The sequence below is a fragment of the Phoca vitulina genome, unplaced genomic scaffold (assembly GCF_004348235.1).
Source record: "Phoca vitulina isolate PV1807 unplaced genomic scaffold, GSC_HSeal_1.0 scaffold8, whole genome shotgun sequence".
NCBI classification, from domain to species: Eukaryota; Metazoa; Chordata; class Mammalia; order Carnivora; family Phocidae; genus Phoca; species Phoca vitulina.
The window spans coordinates 59,753,664-59,776,282 of NW_022589711.1; the positions used below are offsets into that span (position 1 = coordinate 59,753,664).

The 22,619-nt window shown below is 41.8% G+C and overlaps 1 protein-coding gene across 4 annotated transcripts in view; it reads left to right on the forward strand.

Annotated features, from left to right (window-relative positions):
• Positions 1 to 22,619, forward strand: part of MCF2L2 (MCF.2 cell line derived transforming sequence-like 2) — a 233,695-nt gene that overhangs the window by 85,094 nt on the left and 125,982 nt on the right. For all 4 annotated transcript variants that reach the window (XM_032407086.1, XM_032407087.1, XM_032407088.1 and 1 more), the window contains exons 6-11: positions 308 to 424; positions 4,759 to 4,908; positions 12,006 to 12,130; positions 12,709 to 12,823; positions 13,302 to 13,421; positions 22,074 to 22,265. In XM_032407086.1, coding sequence (XP_032262977.1) covers positions 308 to 424; positions 4,759 to 4,908; positions 12,006 to 12,130; positions 12,709 to 12,823; positions 13,302 to 13,421; positions 22,074 to 22,265 — 819 coding nt within the window. The remainder of the gene's footprint in view (positions 1 to 307; positions 425 to 4,758; positions 4,909 to 12,005; positions 12,131 to 12,708; positions 12,824 to 13,301; positions 13,422 to 22,073; positions 22,266 to 22,619) is intronic.

The window sequence follows — 22,619 nt, forward strand, 5'->3', positions numbered from 1 at the left end:
AAGAGTATACTTTAGCTTGGTAACTTTTGACAAAAATCCACCTAAAGTAAGAGCCGACTTCTGGGTAGCTTAGAACGGAGTCCCCAAACCAAGTCATTCTTTTGTCATAGACTGTACAACCTTTGTTATTCCTCGCTTAAAGGGGGAAAATGTAAAGGGAGTATAAAACATTTCTCTGCTGGATGTAGCAACTCTTTGTATATGAATTCCTGATCAGGCAAAGTTCAAGTGCTGCTTAAATAATAGAACCTAGATGAGCTACCATTTAATTATCTGTGAGGAATATATTGATTTTTTTCCCCTACAGATCATTATGTTAAACTCTGTGTCTGACCTTCATGGCTACATTGACAAAAGCCAACTGACAGAGGACTTAGGGGGAACTTTGGAATACCGCCATAATCAATGGATAAATCATCGAACTGTGAGTACCAATTTACATGCCCTTTATGTTGTCTCTCCTTGTTTTCCAGAAGACAGGGCAGTTAAAGATCAACTGTTGGGCGGTCATTGCCCACGACCACCTAACATTGGGATGGTTGGATTTTCTAAGCCACAGGTAGGGGAGAAATGGGGCGGAAGGGAAGAGGCTGTGACTTGTCCTCATATCTACCTTTGCCTCACCTCATCATCTGGCATGCGGTTTTGGGGAGACTTGATTTAGAATGCACCTGGGGAGTTTTCAACATACCAGCACCCTGCTCTACCTCAGAGAAATTAATTTGCTTGATCAGGGTTGGGTCTCAGACATTAGCATTCCATGCAACTTCCCAGATGATTCTAATGTACAGAAAGATAAAAACCCACCGAGTCAGAAGGAGCTGCATTTACATATTGTCACCATTCTTATTGTCTGACCTTGGGTCAGTTATTAAACCTCTTTCAGCTTGTTTTCTCCCCTGTTAAAATGGAACTAACAGTGGTTTTCAGCTGGGGACAATTTTAGAAAGACATTTTTTTGTAGTCATGATTTGGGAAGAGGCGAGTTATTGGCATCTAGTAGGTAGGAGCCAGGGGTGCTGCTAAGCATCTTATGCACAAGACAGCTCCCCCACAACAAAGAATTGTCTGGCCCAAATGTCAATAGTGCCGATGATGAGAAACCTCAGACTAACAGAAGCTGCCTGAGAGTTTGATGTGAGACAAAGTGATGTAATGTGTGTGAAAGCACCTGACATATAGTATTTTACTTGACTCACTCATAGTAATGGTCATTATGCTAAACCAGAAGGGTCAGTAATATGGAGGAAAAAGTGGGATTGAAACTCAAATAATAAATGTTTCTGTATAAAGTTGCCATTCTCCTTTCTCCACTCTCAAAGCCCCCAGACCCTCAAAATGACTAGGTTTTCTGAGCTGAGTGAGAAGCTCCCTCACCACCCCAGGGACAACTTGTGGTGTCAGCCCCCTTCTCTCTGTATCAGGTAACTTTGGAAACATGTTGCCCAACATTTACCAATAAACACCTGACGGACATTTAATTAGGTAGGAGAATTTACTCTCTTTTAGAGTGTAAAGCTTTGTGATTTTTTTTAAAAAAAGGAAATTTAAGAACTAAACAAAAATAGATTTCTAGCAAAAGTGCATTTATTTCAAAGTGCATTTATTTCTAATCCTTCCATCACTTCTTTATACGCTATGTAATTCTAAGGAAGACATGACCCTTCCCAAAACCTAGCGGAACACCCACAACCTGGGCACGAACCTTTAAACTTCTCATCAGTTTTACCACAGTAACAGTGACTCCAAGAGAACTATTGAGAATGAAAAAAGGAATGGTGAAGTTCTTCACAAACATATTATTCCCACTAGGTCTAAATAGAAAAGATATGGAGGGAAGCTTATGTAGAATATCACACACAAATAAGCGTGGTCAGGGTTGTCCTGTGTTGCAATTTCATTAAACCATATGAAAAATGGAACTGGAGTGCTTCCAGGCTTTATTTCTTCACTTCCTAGGATTTTATTATGTTACTTTAATAATCAGAAGAATTTACTGTCCTGCCAGCCTTATTTGGCCTAGCTAGCTCTCCCTTTTGCTCTGACTTCTCTACCAATCCTTTGTTTTATTATGTTATTAATGTTTTTCAAGTTGCCTCAGATCTTTTTTGAAATAACACAAATTTGCCCCAAATGAATAAAGAAAAAACCCGAATGCACCTTGACATCAAAGATAAGAATAGTTCTCTGAGAACTTAGAGAGGTGAAGAAGACAGAAACCATGAACATAGATTTTTTAAAGACATGGCCTGAGCAAACATGTGCACACACCTTCCCACCCCAGGCCTAGTTTGTATCCATGGTTTGTATTTGTATATGTGTTAATCATATTATAGTGAACTTTAAAAAATACAACTAGTATTGAAACATCAGACATATTCTTTATATGCCTTTTGTATGTTTTATGTATATATTTTATATACACATATATATAATTACAACTATAATAATATAATACATATACATATCATGTATATGTAATATATATAAATCAGTTTTTGGGTAACAGTGTACTTTCTGGATGTCAGATCTTTGAGACTCATTAGAACTGAAAAGAACCTTAAAGATCATTTATTTCAATTACCTTATTTTACAGATAAGGAAACTGACCTTCAAAGTAAAGAAGTGATTTATCCAAGGTTATACGGTTGAGTAGTGACAGAGCCAAGACTAAGGCCAAGCTCTTTCTCATCACCCTGTCAGCATCAGGTCCTGTGTACCATTTCCAAGGTGACTGTTTGCTAGTCAGATACCTGGAATCAAGTTAATTTTGTTAATAGGACTCTCCATAGGAAACCCCTGGCTTTCGTCTCTCTCCAGGTTGACATCTGCAAGCCTCGCACCTGACTCTCAGAGTTGTTGCTGTTATTATTATTACACTTGTAAGGTACTCTGCTGTGCCCAAGTCCTTTCACATTTGCTATTCCTTTGATAGCAAATGAATCACAGAGCAAAAAACCCTGCAAAAACAGAGCAACCATTATTCCCATTTTTCAAATGAAGACACTAGGACTCAGAGCAATACCTGGCTTATTCAAGATCAGACAGTTAGAGAGCAGAGTCTGGACTGTAATTCAAGTCTTAAACTCTCAAGCCAAGATCTTTCGTTGATATAATTTTAAATCTAGTTTTATTCAATCTAGTTTTTATTGCCAAGAGGTGGTATAGCATAGTGCTTAAGAGTGCTGGCCTGGGTTTAATCCCAGTTCTGCCACTTGTTTTTTTATATGACTTCGGGGGAAATTACTTAACCTTAATATGCTTCAGTTTCCTCATCTATAGAATGTGGTGGTAGTAGTAACCTAATTGAGATGCATTACAAGAAGTAGGGCATATTAAGCAAAGTACTTAATCTCATATTTTCTTATTATAAATCCTCTGATAAATTGGATTTTTATGTTATTCATTAGAGGCTATTGGTAAATGAAGTTGAAAGAGTGTCTTATATAGATATTAGATTATATAAAAGTAAATACATTTTGATGTGCTTGAAAGAAAGATTTTCATAAAAGTTAGTGTTTGTCTGACTTTCCGAGCCAAAAGTACTATGATGTTCAGGACAGCAGCTATATAAATACTTGGGCTAATAGGGGAGATTCCACCTACAGCAGTACTTCAAGTATGAAGAGGGTTGATGGTGTAGGCGCCTGGCTGGTCCAGTCGGTAGAGCGTGTGACTCTGGATCTCAGGGTTGGAGTTCGAGCCCCACATTGACTGTAGGGTTTACTTAAAAAAATGATTGATGGAGAATGACTTTGGGTTCAGACAGTTTGGGAGGTATGCCATGCTCTGGAAGCCTCTATCACGCCAGCCTCAGCTTGGGCCCCTATTACAGAAAAGGGCTGCGCCACATCTGGCCCATTCTTTAGGGTGTGCATTTGAGTTTTCAGAAATGTTCTCTGATTATGTAAGAGCAGAGGTAATTTTTTCCCAAATGAAAGTTAGGTTAGGCCTCTTTGTCACTACCTGTTATCTGTCTAGCAGCTGTTTATGGGCCACCTACTCTGTGATAGGCAGAGTACCATTTGCTGGCGGAACGGAGATGAATTGTAGTCATCCTTTGAGGGCAAAATTGTCTCAGGAGCAGAGGGAAATGGGCAAGGTAGAGCCAGTCTAGCTGACTAGAACACTTTGTGAGATTCTGAAAAGCCACTTGCCTTTAACTATATCTACTGATGATAAGCATCACTTTTTCTAGGTTAGGACATGTGTTTACTGCTAAAATGCACTCTGCTAAATGCATATATCTCATCTGGGATATTAGCTGTGAAGTTACTCATCAGTTAGTAGGTATTCATTTAATGGCAGAGTAGAGTCCTTAGTGGAAGGTAAATTTCTACAAAAGAGTGAGGGGCAGAGGTCCCCAGCTTTTCATCACATGTGACAAAAGTAACTATCAGAAAGGTTATTAGTGACCTAAGCACTATGTCCATCTTCTCCCTTGGGGTCGAACTTGTTTCCCAAACTTGGTGACATTGGTTGAATCCTGCTTTCTTTCCTTCCTTACTGCCCAAGTAATATGTTCTTGGGCAATTCACTTGACCTGTTGGAGGTTCAGTTCCCTCTACTGTAAAATAGAGATAAAATACCTTCCACTCTGGATTGTTGAGATGATAGACAAAGGTATAGCACCAGGTACAATGCATGGCCCATTGCAGGTACTCAGGAAATGGTAGCTCTTTCTACTATCCTTCTATTCAGAGAACATATTGGTGAATGTTAAGCTCTTCTCATTGTTATGATTGTCTGACCTTCCAGGCCATTGAAAACTTTGCCATGACACTGAAGACCACTGCCCAGATGCTCCAGATGTTTGGGGTCTGCCTAGCCACAACAGAGCTACCCAGAGGTGTGCTGTCCACTGAAGACCTCCTCATGTCCCACACGAGGCAGCGGGACAAGCTGCAGGTGAGTAGTCAGTGGCCTCTCACAGGCCAGCTTCTTGGAGGGAGCCAGGAGAAGAATTAGAAGTTAAGCCCCCTTCTTCCTCCTTCTCCAATGACTTGGCAGTGACTGATCATCTTAAACCTTCTAGATAGGCAGTATGTGAAGAGAAAAAAACCTCTTGAGACTGGTCGGTGAATGTAAGAGGATTGTAATTAAGACCTGTGAGAAGCAGCCCCATAAAGGGAGACTCATTCTACCTTTGTGCTCTAAGAGAGGTGTTTGAGCATTGTTTCAAGGGCAGCACTCCTATGATCTGCTCAGGACAGAGCAAGATATAATGGATAAAACTGCAATGAGCGGTGGGAGTTGGGGTTTGAGGCAGAAGCTTTCCTGAGGCTCTTGTGAAGTTTTGGGGCAAACTAATAAGCTGACATATTGCTTCACCTTCTCAGGGATATATCTTTTTATTTGGGGAGTAATTTGAGAAAGAAGACATGGAAAGTGCTCTGAACTGGGTTTAAGTAGAGGCACCTATTAACTTCATAAAAGCACGTCAGAACCTGCTAAGAACGGAGGTTGGCAGATTCTTTCAGATCATGCAGTAAAGGGAAGACTTCCTGGGGCTTACAGGATGGGCGTCAGCTCTTTTCTGCCTCCAGAAGCACAAATGGACCATATCCGTTATTTCACAGAAGACCAGAACTCCATAGGGCAGCAAGCTGAGGATTAGAAGGTGGATACATCTTAGCATTACATGTATTCTTGCTGCACAGAGCTTGGCAGGAGCTGACCTCTTTTATCTGTGGCCCCAAATTTACAAAAATGCTTTGCTAGGTGGTTGATTTGTTCATTTAGTCAACATTTATTGACGACCTACCCCTACATGCCAGGAAAACAAATGAAAAAAAATGTAAACTCAAGGAACACATAGTTGAGTTAGGGGAGTCCCAGAGTCTAGTAGTTAAGGCAAATTAATTTTTCCATGTGTCAGGGAGCACTGTTAAATTCTCTTCTTAAGGAGCTTGATATCCAAAAAGAGTTCAAAATGTACTTTCTACACTACTCTGCATAATTAAAAGATCTGGTTTGAAACTGGGAAAACCTGAAAGCATCCTAGAAATTTTCCTGGGAAATGTCTCTGACGAGCTTGACAGACACATACAACTTAGCACACCCGTCTTTTTTTTTTTTTCATTATGTTACCACCATACAGTACATCATTAGGTTTTTGACGTAGTGTTCCATGATTCATTGTTAGCACACCCATCTTGTTCCTGTGTATGCTTCTTACACATGGATGGAGACTCAGAACATCTTCAGAACATGTGCATGCAGGTGTCCCAGGGTCTTCTGCATATTGGATCCTTCTCCAAGAAGAGCTTCCATTTTCCTGAGGAAAAGTAACTTTGACAGGCTATAGGCCATCTCTCGGTTTACAAACAGTATGGTGGCATGCACCCTGCTGCCACTAGGACCCTGTCTGCACAAGGAGGAAATTCATGGAAACTCCCTCGGACTTCTATAGATTTTCCCAGAAGCCGGTCCCTGAACTCCTGCTGTAGCTTGAGTGCTGACAGTAAAAAAATTAAATACCCAAAAGTGATGAAATGTGTTTTCTCTTTGTGGGAACAAAAACCTGCTTAAGCTCTTTGGGCCGTGTGATAACTGGATATCCACAAGGAAAAGAAGGAAATTGGATCCTCACCTCACATCCTATACAAAAATTAACTCAAAATTGATCAAGGGACTAAATGTAAATCCTGAAACTATAAAACTCTTAGGAGAAAATATAGATGTAAATTTTCATGACCTTACATCAGGCAATGGTTTCTTAGATATAACGCCCAAAGCACAAACACCTAGAGAAAATAAATAAACTGGACATCATCAAAATTAAGAACTTTTGTGCTTCAAAGGCCACTATCAAGAAGGTGAAAAGACAACCCCCAGAATGGGGGGGAAATATCTACACATCATGTCTCTGATGATATTCTAGTATCCAGAATATAGAAACAACTCTTACAACTCAACCTTTGTAAAAAGACAACCCAATTGAAAAATGGGCAAAGGATTCGAACAGACATATCTTCACAGAAGATACATAAATGGTTATTAAGCACATGAAGACATGTACAACATCATTAGTCATTAGGGAAATGCAAATCAAAACCGTAGTGATATACCCACTAGAGTGGCTCTAATTAGAAAGATGGACAATAACAACTGTTGGTGAGGATGTGAGGAAATTGGAACCATCAGACATTGCTTGTGGGAATGTAAACTGTCTGGTAGGTCCTCAAAAGGTTAAACATAGAGTTACCATATGACCCAGAAATGCTACTTCTATGTGTATGCACAAGAGATTTGAAAACATACGTTTCATATAAAAAGTTACACATAAATGTTTGTAGCAGTATTATTCATGACATCCAAAAAGTGGAAACAACCCACATGTCCATCAGCTGATGAATGGATAAACAAAATGTGGTATAGCCATACAATGGAATATTACTCAGCCATAGAAAGGAAATACTGATTGATACATGCTGTAATATGTATGAACTTTGAAATAATTATGCAGAGCGAAAGAAGCAGACACAAAAAACCACATATTGTGTGAATCCACTTACATGAAATGTCCAGAGTAGGTAAACTTAGAGTGAAAGTAGGGAGATGAGTGGTTGCCAGGGGCTGGGAAGAGGGAGAAATGGAGAGTGATGGATAATAGGAGTGGGGTTTCTTTTTGACAGTGATAAAAATGTTCCGGGGGGGGGAAAACCATGAAATCGTACGCATTAAAAAGGTGAATTTTATGGTACTATATGAGCTATATCACAATTTTTTAAAAAAGAAAAAGACCTTTGGGCCTAACACAACAATAAAATAGCCATGAAGCCTATAGAGATATGTGCTTTTGTTACTGTTTATGATGGTCCTACGGATTCTTTTTCATAGCAAAACAGCTGTTCCCGTTGTCTAATTCCGAGCTGGTTTTTGGGAGCAGTTTATAGAGGTAGGCAGTCTCTCTCTTGAATCCCAAAGGAGGTGATTATCTACTCTTTGCCACTTTTATTTAGGCCAGAAACCCCAGGGTCTTGGCCTTTGGCTCTCAGATCCTTAAGTCAACTGAGACACTTTACCATGTGTTCATTTAAATAGGGTAAGACTCTCATATTTTGTTGTTGTTAAAATAAGAAATCTAACAGAGCCAAAGGCCTTTCTCTCATCATGCAGGAGGAAAGTGCCTGTGGGTCCTCTGATTATGTGATAAAGCACTCTTATAAATATGAATACTGTTTAGTATTCAGTATTTGTTCCAGTCAGTATTTATTCAATTTTGTATTCAGAGATGACAGTTCTATCAGTATTTCCAGGGTTACAAATAATCGAGAAGATAATCAGAATTACGAGTTATTTTTTTGTAGGCCCTAGAAATAATTTTTTTTTTTTAAGATTTTATTTATTCATTTGAGACACAGAGATACAGAGAGAGAGAGAGAGAGAGAGAGAAAGCATGAGCGGGGAGAGAGGCAGAGGGAGAGGGAGAAGCAGGCTCCCCGCTGAGCCAGGAGCCCGATGTGGGGCTCGATCCCAGGACCCTGGGATCATGACCTGAGCCGAAGGCAGACGCTTAACCATCTGAGCCACCCAGGCGCCCCCCTAGAAATAATTTTATAGTCATAGGAGTTTTTAGAGACCCCCTTTGTTCAAACTCTACTTGCGGGGAATGTAAGTTAGGAATGGATAGACACGGAGGTCTTGATTTTGCACAGGAAGACAAACTTGGTATCCTTATGAATGCTTTCGGTGTCAATACCTTAACAAATGAGCATTTTGCACTAATTTTATACCACAGAAAGGTTTCTCTCAATAGCTGCCGAGGAAAGAGGTATCTCATCTCTTTTAGGGACTTTTTTTTTCTCAGTTATGAAGACTTGCATTTTAAAGGATAGATTCTAGAATTCATTAGTCAGCATTATACACAAAAGCATGCAGAGCTAACTTGTAGTGGCAGAAATGGAGCTAAGTAATAAAAGTGAAGTGAGGAATCTAAAACATTAGTCATTCTTACAATCTCTGGGCTCTGATTCATCCTTTAACTTCCTATCTCACCTCCACCACCAGCCCATGACACAGCTGAACACAGCACCTGGCATGGAGAGTCGTGCTTTATAAATGTATTTTCAGTGAATGCATGAATGTCTAGATTCATGCTTACTGTTGTCATAGGAAAGAATTCCCCCCAGAAAATTTAAGTTCTTTTGAGCCTGAAGCAATCTGCTTGCCCTATTAAGTGGGTCTTCCGAACCAATGGCTTGTTTCCATAATAATGGAACTGTAATGAGTACACACTGGGACAGCCATACCAGTTGTTAAATATTTATGTTCTTGAGTGTCTGACTTTACCTCCCTGGCCCGTTTCCGAGGACCCATGAGACCTCCTCAGGATTGCAGCCACTAACGTGGGTAACACGTGGCCCGCAGTCGGCCTCAGGGCTGCTTCAGCATTGTATCTGACAGCTGTGCTGACTGGTCAGTGCCTGCTCTAAACAGTTCTTAAATATTCTGAATTGTTACCACTGTGGACAAGGGCACACTCCACTTTTGGCCTGGGCAACTTATCTTTTCACTTTCCAAGTACCATAGTTCCCCAATCTTTCTCTGTGTATCTGTGGCAGATTTTTATAACCCTGCTGAAGCTGACCACATATGGCCTAGTCCCAAAGCAGTAACCAGTCATGACTTTTCCTTGTATTTTTTGATAGCGTGAAGGGGACACACAGTGAATGAGACCACTTACTCAGGTCCACCTTCCCTCTTCCACACATTTCCTCACACTCTGCAGTTCTTTGGGTATACCTCTCTTCTGAGCTTCCCCTTCCAAAAGTCTTCTGCCCTAGCAATACTCGTCTTCTTCTCTGGCCCTTCCACCCTTCCTCCCAACTCTACATCATACACACACTAAATAGATATAAAATCTAATAATGGTAATGCCAGAGTCCAACTGGAATGCTGGAATCTCAAGGACATCTAAGAAACTGAGTGAGAAAAGCCAAGACCTTTTTTAGAAGGTAGGAAGAGTGCAAGGTAAGAGTACTTGCTAATGAGTGCTTCGCCCCTTCCCCCCCATCATATCCTATTTGTCCTTGTTCATCAACCTAATTTCTTTTAGACTATTATTAATTCACCCAACCTATAAATATTTCATGAGCATTGGTGAGATAAGAAGAAATGAGGGTTGATACCTGAGAGTGGAAAAGAAGGGATGTATCCAGTTCCCAGGCAGGAGTACCAGCCAAGAGGTTGACTGCAGGGCATTACCTGGAGAGGACAGAGCCACAGGGGGTGTCCAAAGAACTTCGGCCAGATCAGAGAAGTCAAATTTATCATCAACCAAATCCGGGGACAAGTTTGAGGCTGGGTGTGGACAGCGGAAGCCTGCAAGTGGATGAATACTGGAACTAGCAAGATGGGAGATAAGGAACAAAGGCGTGAGGGTGAGCGGGCCAGAACATGTGTGTGAACAGGGTGGAGAAACCCAAAACTCCTCCGACAGGGAATGAGTTCCATACTGTGAGAAGGCTGGAGGTGGCCAGGCCCCAAGGAGAGATTCAGGGTTCATGTGCATAGAGGATATTGTTTTGTAACCATGGGCCTATTCTAATGCTTAGGGCATACTAACCAGCATCCTGTGTGACCCATGCACCAAATCCCCGACTCCTTGGAGCAGAATTCCCTGCCAGGCTCCACCCCTTTAGCTTATTTTGTGGTTCTCAGGGCATTGAGAGAGATGACTTGTGCTGTGTGATTAGAGGACTTGAGCTGGTGGATTTGGCAGGAGATAACCTGACATCTCCAATTGCAAACCCCACATCCCATGTAAAAGGAGGGGAATAGAATTGCCTTGGAAGTATGACTCTTTCCACGTCAAACCAAAGTTGCTGACCATCTCCGCCAAACTTCCATAATTGAACAAGCCACACTTTACGGGCAGATAGAAGGAGAGGCAGGTGTCAACTGAGACCAGATGAAGTTTTTTTCCTGGTCAACTAGCAACTATTACATTATTATTACATGCCAGTTTCTAGCACTTATTATTCAGTATCTGTCATTTTCTTGTTTCTGGTCACTGCCCTGGATTAGAACCAGATTTTATTAATTTGTTAATAAATTTAAAATTATTAATTATTAAGTAATTAACATAAATAATTAAGTAATAATTAAAAATTATTGATTTATTGCTTTTGCTTTAAATATATAACAGCAGTTTGAGGTATAAAATTCAACAGTTGTTGCTTTAGAGAGGAAAAGTGGATGGGCAGGGGACAAAAGACTTATTTTTTCCAATATATATCCTTTTGTATATTTTGGGTTTTGTATCATGTATATGTATTACCTGCTAAAAATAAGTTAATAATCATATGATCTAATAATACCACTTCTGGGCATTTACCCAAAGAAGACAAAAACACTAATTTGAAAAGGTATATGCACCCCTATGTTTACTGCAGCATTATTTACAATAGCCAGATTATGGAAGCAGCCCAAGTGTCCATTGATAGATGAATAGATAAAGAAGATGTGGTGTATATATACAATGGAATCAGCCATAAAAAGGAATAACATGGATGGATCTAGAGGGTATACTGCTAAGAGAAATAAGTCAGAGAAAGACAAATACCATATGATTTCATTTATGTGTGGAATTTAAGAAAACAAAGAAAAAAAGAGACAAACCAAAAAACCGACTCTTAACTACAGAGAACAAACAGATGGTTACCTGAGGGGAGGTGGGTGAAGGGTTGGGAGAAATAGGTGACGGGCATCAAGAGTACACTTACCATCATGAGCACTGAGTAATATATTAGAACTGTTGAATCACTGGATTGTACACTTGAAACTAATATAACACTTTATGTTAACTACACTGGAATTAAAATAAAAAAAACAAAAATAAAGGAGTTAATTAATTTTTAAAAGCTGCAGCTTGACTTCTTTAGCATTTAATTTCCTATAAGAAAGATACAGCTTGATCTGCCATTCTTCTCACCGCAAATCTACCAAGAATTTGCTTTTGTTCATTTCTTTTGAGACAAACTATATTTTCCTTTCTCTAGGATGAGCTGAAATTACTTGGAAAGCAAGGAACCACATTACTGTCATGTATTCAAGAAACAGCAACCAAAAGTCCTACCAGCAAACTCAATCCCAATGAACTAGAGAATGTAGCTACCATGGAAAGGTGAGTGAGAGAAGGAGGAATATGTAGAACTTGATCTGAAACAGCCAAGAACAATTGGTACAGCTACTCCTGGGTCTTGGTGGAGTCAAGAAAGAATAGTATTTGAGAAAACAAAGGCAAAAAGATGGTATCTACCGACAGAGATGTTTTTATGAGAATGCTATTCCCTCCTTCTGTGCTATGCTCTCATCCCAGGATTTCAAGGGAGATGGTAGTACGTATTTATCTATATTTCCAAATAACAGTTTGGTTAGGTGCTGTGCTTTACACACCTGTCATCTCAGGTAGAAAACAAAAGGCACAAAGTTAAGGTTACCTGGGGGCACATTTCAAAGCACAGCAGCTGCATCCAAAGTGAAGTTTCTGCCTAGTGCTGAGGGTGTCCTGATAGAAAAATGGAAAATTTTTCCATTTCCAGCTGAACTGTGAGAAAGTCATAGGTGACAGAGACTTGCATAAAAAGGAGATTCCCCTAGTTCTTAACACTGACTGGAAACATAGGGGTTATCTACATAAGCCTACATGGACTCCTGTGGAAATGAACACTAACCACAATGTCACTCTCTCTTTCTTGACAGGTTATTACTTCAGTTGGATGAGACAGAAAAAGCCTTTAATCAGTTTTGGTCTGAGCATCACTTGAAGCTTAACCAATGCCTACAACTACAACACTTTGAGCACAATTTTTATGAGGTGTTACTTTCTTGTTGAATAGAGCTTTCTTTCATGGTTTGGTGACTTCTGGTTCTCTCTTCTCCCTTGAACTCTGGATATTGAGTGTCCCTCTTCTCCCTAATCCAGCCCCCTCCTTATATCCTTGCTTCCTCATTGATTATTCTCTTCTCCCTTTTTCAGTGGGGTAGCAGTATTCTAGAATCCCATTTTCCTGTTGGCATACATGATATTTCATGTCTGTTTTATCTTCCTTTTGGACTGATAATCTGTGAATGTAGCTATACTCTTTCATCTCTATGTGTCTCGGCACCATACTCTCTCCACCCTTGCCCTGAGCTTAATCTAAACGCTTAGGAGCTGTAAAAAGAAAATGTATATATAGATACACAAAAGTCCTGAATCCTTTTGGATTTTCAAGTTTTCTTAGAGTATACAAACCTATACCTCCAGAGAGGTGCTCAGGGCTTATTTCTGGATGTTCTAATGTGTCTTACAGGTTAAGCTTGCCCTGAACAATTTGCTGGCAGAGCAAGCAGAGTTTACAGACATTGGAGACAGTGTGATACGCGTGGAGCAACTTCTTAAGGAACATAAAAACCTGGAAGGAAAAGGCGAGGTTTGTTTTTTGCTGTTTTTATGGACTGGGGAGGAAGTTGCTGTGTACAGTGACAGATCATGTCCACTCATTATTGTTGGAAGTTGCTAAAGGACACAGGAATGCCCAAATCCTGCCTTTTCAGTCCCCACTGCCACCCCAGGTGGGGTGAGGGTTCCAGTTGACTTGCCTGCCCATACAAAAGCAGCGGGAGGAAAGGTCACAATGGACACATTATCGACCAGCAGGATGTGGGGGGTGGGAGTTGGTGGTAAGGAGGGGAAACATGAAAAGGGGAAACCAGAAAAAAAAATACCAGCTGGTTTTATAACAAGCAGAATGGTGCAAAGGGGGAAATGGGTCCATATTAGTTCTGCTGCTACACAGAGTTGGCAAAGCTTTCTCCTTTCTCATGCCCCAAGAGTTGTCAATATCAAACTTGTAAAAGAATATGTGTTTCACAATTCTCATACCAGAATTAGACAGTTTCCCAGATCTGCACACAAGTCAGCAGGTAGTAGTGATTCTATTTTAAGTCCTTATCAACTTGGGTTATTACGAATTAAGAAAGCCGAGTCCTCTCTTTCTAGAGAAGTTCCTTTTTGCTATTCTCAAATTAGATTCTCTATATTTTTGTCTTTTGGGCACCGTGTCCTTGATGATTAGCACTTCCTCTCTGAGCTTATCTAAATGCATGTTTCCCACATGGTAATTTTATAGTATTAGAGATTTGCTTCTCAAAGTGTGATCCTCTGACCAGTGCATAGATGTCACCCGAGTGAGAACTTGTTAGAAATATGGAATCTCACGCCCCCCCCAGAATTAGAATCTGAATTTTAATAAGATCCCCAGATGATTGACATGTACTTTATAGTTAGAGACATACCTTCCCCTCCCCAAAGGACAAGTAACAAATGTAAACCAGGTTCACTCTGACCCTAAGAGGTATCAGTTGTAGATTCTGAACTGGAGGTGCTTCTACATGTGTGTGAACACACGAACCCACCTGTGCACCCAGACTCTCACTCAAGAATCCCATCCTCCCCTATGAGCACTCCCTCTGTTACCAGTGATCATTTGACAACTAAACATTTTAGTACTGTAGGCATGAGTAAACAGAAACATTTATCAAACAATTAAAAAAATCGAATTTCATGTACCTGATGACTATGTGCCTCAGATTCTCTAAGACAGTCCCAATTTTACGTAATTTTAGTTTTTTTTCAAGAGAACTCCTTATTAAATGTAGATACTATGTATTTTCACTTGCATACATTCATATATTAGGAAAAAAAGCCTCATCAAGCCCAGTCCTTATATTTTGGGTTTGGAAAAATATGGCCATGGCATATATATGAATGAAAGTAGCTACTGACCTGCCAGGAAGGCATTCATTCATCACCAGGTATTCCTTGTCCTAGGTTCTGTGGATATGGTGGCAAACCAGTCAAGACCCTGCTCTCATAGAGTTTACATTCTACTGGAGAGAGAGATGGCTAAAAAGTAATCAAATAGATAGTAATATCAGATACATGTGGTATGAAGAAAACAGGATGTAAGAGAGAGTGACTTGGGGTGCTACTTCAGCTCAGGTAGTCAGGAAAGATCTCTCTGAGAAGGTGACCTTTGATCTGAGCTCTGGATAGCCATGCAATGATTTGGGGAATAGCATACAATGCAGAGAAGCCTCAAGTGTGAAACTTTTGAGGCAAGAATGAGGTTGGTGAGTTCAAGGAATGTTGCCTGAAACATAGTGAGTCAGGAAGGAACAAGGTGGGAGCAATGGTGGTGAGGACTGGATTTTATTTTCAGTGGAACCTACTGGGGGGTAGTCTGGGTTGGGTTTTAAATAGTATGGCTGAGGGGCGCCTGGGTGGCTCAGTCCATTAAGTGTCCAACTCTTGGTTTCAGCTCAGGTCATGATCTCAGGGTCATGCGATCCAGCCCCATGTTGGGCTCTGCACTCAGCGCAGAGTCTGCTTGAGATTCTCTCTTCCTCTCCCTCTGCCCCTCCCCGCTCTTGCACATGTGTGCTCTCTCTCTTTCAAATAAATGAATACTTAAAAAAAAAAAAATAGTATGGCTGATCTGCATCCACTTTCTCTCTTCTGCCCCTCTTCTTGGACTTGAGATCTTTGGAACATACTTTAAAGATTGCTGACCAGAGCTAGGGGAGAAACCTATGGTCATGGGACATAGGAATGCTTTGTGAACCCATGATTGATCTTTCACAGCCAAAGTACCAGAACCAGGTAGACTGACTCACAACAGATGACCTGCAGAGCCCAGGTATATTAGTTTTACCCATTCCGTGCCTTGTTTACCCTGTTTTTTTTTTTTACTTATTTTCTAAAGGATGCAGTAGACCTATTTCTCTGCCTTTAGACGAACCAAACAAAACTATCCTATCATAACCAGGACCTTTTTAACATGTTTTCCCACAGATTTCTAAAAGGGAGTGTTTCTTCAGATGATTTTAAAGGCTTGGCTAATCTTTCCATTTGTCCTATAAAGTGTTAAAGGAATAAGGTGATGTCTGTCTAGAGTCCACCAAAACCTGCTTAGGTTTGTCCTTCACTCAGCACTCAGGGGTCAGCTTCCCTCCTGGCATAGCCACTCACTGATATCTGGGTTGTTGCCAACTTCCTTATTCTGTACAATGATATCATCCTCGTGGGTAACCTCTGAGCCAACTCACTAACCAGACGTCTGCTGCATCCTAATTGAGCCTGTTCTTTTATCTTTTTCTGGTTTGATGGTTTAGCAATTTTTTTTTTTTAAGAGAGGGAGAGAGAATCTCAAGCAGGCTCCACTCCCAGTGTGGAGCCCCACCCAGGGCTTGATCCCACAACCCCAAGATCATGATGACCTGAGCTAAAATCAAGAGTTGGATGCTCAACCCACTGAGCCACCCAGGCACCGCTGGCTTAACAATCTTTTGAAAGGTCATTTCTAATTCTGAGAGACAATGGTGGTTTCAACCCCCACTCTTATTTCTTTTAAGGTAGAATTTGCTGTAGGGTTTTGGCTATAAGGCATGCTGGGGCCCTTGGTGATGGGTCAGCAGAGAGCAGACAAGGACCGGGCAAGGGAACCAACCTGATCTTGACCTCTCCCCACAAGACCAAGGGCCCAGCAGTTATACTACATGTCCAGGAAGGCTTGGAACCCAGATCATTAACCTCCTAGGGATGTAATCTAGCTGGAGGGGCATGACTTTTTTTTTTAATGGAAAATTTCAGACACATGCAAAAGTAGATCAACTAGTACAGTGAACTCCCATATGTATGCTCAGTTTCCACAACCCTTAACTTTCTGCCTTTCTTGTTTCATCTGGCCCCACTTCCCCACATGTACATTTCATTCCTATGCCATTATTTGTGGGTTCATTCTGGGTTCCCTGACATAGAGCGTCACCCTTTCTCATCATTTTCTTTCACAACAGACATTTTCATCTTTCATATGTCATAGCAGTAGATTCTGGGGAAAAATAAGCTGTTATTACACTAAGGATTTCTGAATTACGTGTTGCAGCTTGACTATCCAGCCTTCTAGAATTTTCAGTATCTGAAAGATGCCAGGCTGGCTTGTGATCAGAGCACCAGATTTCAGTCATTTCTTTCTCATTACTTCTCTTTGACTTTGGTGGTTTTGTCACCTGGTTTTCTTTAGCAGAAGCTATATAGATTAAGAAATAAGTTGCGATTTGGAGGTTTTACGGTAAAGTTCTTTGCAGGCGCCTGAAGGATGTGATAGTCATGGGCTCTTCAGCCATCATTTATAGCATATACGAGGAGGCCAAGGGGGCTGGAATGTGACAAGACACCGGTTTTGGAGCCAGACAGAACTGGATTCAAATCTCCGCTCTAACAACTACCAGCTGTGTGCCCTTAGTCAAGTCTCTTAGCCTTTCTGAACAACCCTCATCTGTAAAACTGATAATAACCATTGCCTATTCCTTGTGAAGATGAAATGAGGTAAAGGCTTCGTAAGGACTGGAGCATAGTAGGTGGTCAGAACCTGGAAGCTCTTATTAGTACCCATTCATTTCAGTTGAGTGACCTTCCCGCCATCCAGTGCGGCTCCTGAGTCACTGCTCACCCCTCCTCCAACATCTCAGTGTTTAAGAAGTTCTGAAGGGTGAGATGCTGCACGCCAAGCAAAGGGCAGGCTGTCATCACCACGAAGCGCTTGGAAAATATTCTGCGGGGGAAGTTCCCTGGGCCCAGAAAACTTGTCCTGTTCTTAGTAAATTCACAGCTGGGCTTAAAAAAAAAAAAGTCAACAGACTTCCTTGCCAAGTTTTCATGCTTCTATATTTGGCTAGAATCAGACAGGTTTGATCAAATGAGGTCCCTAAGCTTAGGCGGAACGAATGCAGCCATTTTTCTCTGTGTTTGTTGGTCAGAACCAGATTCCGGAGCCAGACTTCCTGACTTTGAAGCCTGGCTCTTCCCTTTCCTACCTGGGTCACTTTGGGCCATTTTTGCCTCTACTTCTCCTTTGTTAAACGGGGCCTATGTCAAAGGGTTTGTTGCAAGGAGTAAAAAGAAACAGTTAATTTAAGCATGGCATATAGAAGGCTCTCTGAATATCAGCTGTTGTCACAGAGGTAACAGGGCAAATTCTGTGCTACGGAATGTTTCTTAGGTTCAACCTGCAGTGGCCGAGCAGTTCTGGTAAGAGTGTCTCATCCATTCTTCATTCATTTTGCAAGTATTTGTTGATCTCCTACTATGCCAAGTCCTGTTCTAGGTTATGTGGACACAGCAGTGAGGAAAACAGTTAAAAATCACCGCCTGAGGAATTAGCATTCTAGCCTTTTCTCAGGGATGGCAACCAGTGCATTATGCACTGGGTATTTATCCCTGAGTTCCTTTAAAATAGCCATTGCTTGACTTGTGTCACTTTATTCCTGTATCATTACTCAGTTTTGTTTTGCACAACAATCGTTTATTCTTAAGTACCTAATTTGTACCATGGACGTCTTAAGTTGCGTAAGAGCTGGTGCATGCTCACACGGGTCCGCAGCATAGTGCAGGCAATAGATCAGTGATCACAATACAGCGAAGTACCTGCTCTGATCAAGAAAGGGCACAGAGCGTTATGGGAGCACAGAGGAGGGGCATCAAAATAAAATGGTGGAGTTGAGAAAGTTTCCTGGAGAGGATGCACTCTGGAGGGTGATGTAGAAGTTAGCTCCAGAAGAGTGTAGGCGCATCAGGAGGTGGGGGATGGAGACGTGGGAGTGGGGGTGGCCAGGGAAAGATGGGGTTTTCTAGGCAGAGGGAGCAAGTAGAGAAGCCATGGAGGCCCCAAGCTGCCTGAATATTTGGAGAGCTATTAACAGGTCGTTAGTTGGGTTTATAGCAGAGGATGGGGGTGAGGAAAGGGGAGGCGGAATAGGCACAGATATGAGCCAGGTAACGAAAGGCCCTCTGTGCATTGCTCAGGAGTTTGAACTTTTCTCCTGAAGACCATGGGGGAGCTGGGGAAGGATTTGAGGCTGGGGAATGATGTAGACATGATGGGACGCTGTAAGGGAGGTGCTGCTTCGTCAGTAGTATGGAGCATGATTTGAAGGAGAGCCTGAAGGAAAGCAAAGAGACCAGCTGTCCTGGTCAGAAAACACGGAGGCCAGAATAGACAGTCCCAGGAGGTGGTGGAGGAGGGCTCAGAATTTGAAAGTTGTTAAGAAGGATGTGGGCTCTGCAGGGTTTGGTGAATGACTGGCCGAGGAGGGGAGGGGGGGCAGTGTTTTAGAGATTGTTGAAACCATAAACCCCTGTAAGTTAAGAGAGGGGCAGGATGTCATCACCTTGAGTCATCACAACTCCTTGTGTTACTGTAAAAAGTTAAACCAGGGCAAATGTGTCTCACTGGGATGTGCAGTTGTCAGCAAGGGTGCACATGGAAGTCATCTGTATTCACTCACAGGTCAATGTTGTTTCACACAATTCCAGCCAAGTATATCACTGTGTCTTCTAGTTCCCTGGTTAAGTCATTCTATTGATCAAATATTTATGAGATACTTCTAAGTGCTTTCATGGAGCTTGTGTATTGGTAGGAGTGGGTGGAGGAGGAAAGAATCATAAGTGAAAGTAAACAAAGAAGGTTAAGTTCAGGTAGAGGTAAGTGCTGTTAAAAAAAAATGAAACTGAAGGGAGAGAGAGGGCCTGGGCGGGTGGGTTGCTGGGAGTGACTTAGATAGCGTAGTCAGAGAAGGCCCTGTGAAGAGGTGAGCCAAGAATTTACCTGAATGACCCTAAGTGAAGCATCCCGGGGAAGGGCCCTGAGGCAGGAGCTAGTTTGGTTGCCATCCTTGTTTAAACCATGCCTCCTACCTGGATTATTGCAATAGCCACCAGCTGGTCTCCTTGCTTTGCCTCTTCTCTGTCATTCTCAACATTACAGCAGGAGCAATTCTTTTAAAAATGTGAATGAGACCCCCTCCTCAGAGCCCTCCAGGGCTTCCTACACCACACTGAGTAGAAGCTGAAGTGCTTAGAATGGCGTTGGTGCCCTCCCCAACCCGGGCTCCCTCTTTCTCCTGATTACATCTCCTACTCCTTTCCTGCTTGCATCCTCTGTTCCAGCCACAGTGGCCTCCTCCTGCTACCTGAACATGGCAAACATGCCCCCACCTCTCAGCCAAGTACTGCATGGTTTGTCCCTCACTTTAGGCCTTGGCTTCTGTGTCAAGGGTTCCCAGGTCCACACTCAGATTTGAAGATTTGCTAGGGGGCCTCACTGGACTCAGCATGTAATTATACTCACATGGTTATGATTTATTACAGTGAAAAGACACCAAGCAAAATCAGCATGGGAAAATGCATGGGGCAAAGTCTGTTGGAAACCAGGTACAACTTCCAAGTTCCTCTCCCAGTGGAGTCCCATGAGATCCTGATCTCCCCCAGATTTTGCCCCCCCCCACAAAGGATTGTGACACCATTGTGAAATGTTATCTATCAGGGAAGCTCATTAGGGGCTCAGTGCCCAGTTTTTATTGGGGACTGGTCATGTAGGTAGCCTCTGCCTGCCATATACCAGAATTCCATACTCCCAGAAAGAAAGTAGGGATATAGTATAAAGCATGTTTTTTGCACAAACAGTTAAGGCATGGTGAGCCATTCTTATCAGGGGATGATAGGTACCCTCCTGACATTCCTAGATGGCACCCAAGGGCCAACCTTGCAAGCAGGCCTTGCAAGGACAACAGTCTTAGGCCTGTTATGTTAACATTTCTGCACTGCTTGGATGGCTTTCTTTCTTTCTTTCTTTCTTCTTTTCATTCTTTCTTTCTTTCATAAATATTCAATTTATTGAAGTAACAATAAAGTCTAGTTTTTCCTTAAGCTTTCAAGTTCAACTACAAATCTTTTTGTTCCTTTTTTCCCCTTTTTAAAAAAAAATTTAAATTCAATTAATTAACATAATGTATTACTTGTTTTAGGGGTACAGGTCTGTGATTCATCAGTCTTATATAATACCCAGTGCTCATTACAACACATACCTTCCCCAGTGGACATTGTGGATGGCACTTTCTCAGCAAACCCTTCTCTCACCCATCTTACTTAAAATAGAACCTCCTCCACCAGCATTCCCTACCCTCCTTTCCGTTTGACCTTTCTCCATAGCATGCATCACTAAGATATTATATAATCTACACACCTAATTGTTTATTGCCTGTGTCTCCTATTAACATGTAAGCTTCATGAGGGCAGGGATTTTTGCTTCCTTGATTACCACCAAACCCCTAGCACCTAGGACAGTGTTTGGCACATGGGAGGTCCTCACTAGTATGTGATGAATGAATTAAAAATAGATAAACATGGGGGCACCTGGGTGGCTCAGTTGGTTAATGTCCGACTCTTGATTTCGGCTAAGGTCATGATCTCAGGGTCATGAGATTGAGCCCCACATCAGGCTCCACGCTGGGCATGGAGTCTGCTTAGGATTCTCTCTCCCTCTCTTAAAAACAAAACAAAACAAAACAAATAAACACGGCACATGCGGTCAGAACAAAGCAAGCCATGCAGAGAGAGGTAGGCGTGGTTGCTGGGCAGATGAAATCAGAGCTAACTGGGATCCTGGATCTTGTGAGTTGCAGGAAGGGGTTTAGATAAACATATTTCTTAAGTCTCATGATCCCCCACAGAGTTGTCCAAACCAGATCTTTACTAGTTTCCCAAATTCAGCTGACTCTTCTCTCTCCTCAGGGCCCCATGTCTGATCCTTTTACTTTTCCATTTAGTTGACAGGGAAATTCAGAGTCTCCAGTTCTGGTCAGTATAACACTTCATGCTCTTCTGACAAAAACTTCCAACAGTTGTAAGAGTTGAATTACTGGTATTATTTATTTAGTAATCTGAGTTCTCCATTAGATTGAAAATCATAGCTTGTTAACTATATCCTCAGTGCCTAGTCCATAACTCAACAGACATTTGAATGAGTGGTTTGCTCTTCTTCAGAGTGCAGGTGACCCTGGACTAGGCTAGACTTCCTGGAGACCTTGAACTGTGAAAGAGCTTTCCCAGGTTCTGTAGCTGCGACTCTCAGCCTAAGACCTGACATCTCCCTAGGCTCCCTCCAGGTTTGGAGCACATGGTAGGCAAATATCAGCCTCACCATGACCTGGCTTCTGATGCTTGGCTGTGGATGTTCACTTCACAGGAGCCCTTGGAAAAGGCCCAGCTGCTTGCAATAATTGGGGACCAGCTCATCCAAAGCCACCATTATGCAGTCGACTCCATCAGACCCAGATGTGTAGAGCTCAGGCACCTCTGTGATGACTTCATCAATGAAAGCAAGAAAAAGCATGACATTTTAGAGAAATCCTTGGAGTTGCATAGACAGCTGGACAAGGTGAGCACAGCAAAGCCACGACCATGATGTTTGCTAAATTTTCTGAACAGGAGTTTTAATCGTACTCATCCTCCCTGCCCTACAGAATTGCTGAGAGGATAATTACTTCATGTAAAATAGTGCTCGAGAGGCATTAAAAACTGTACAGATTCTAGGTCAGAGAAGTATTGGAAGTCAAAAGTGCCCTCACCATCCCACCATATCCCATTAGAATGAACAAATGTTCATTTGCCTCTATGTGGACCTAGACTTAGAGTGTGTTTTGGCCTGGCCCCATGATTCCCTTTCAGGCAGAGAACGAAGCACTATATTAACAAAGTGCTTCTCTTTATATATAGGCATTAATCCTTTTGG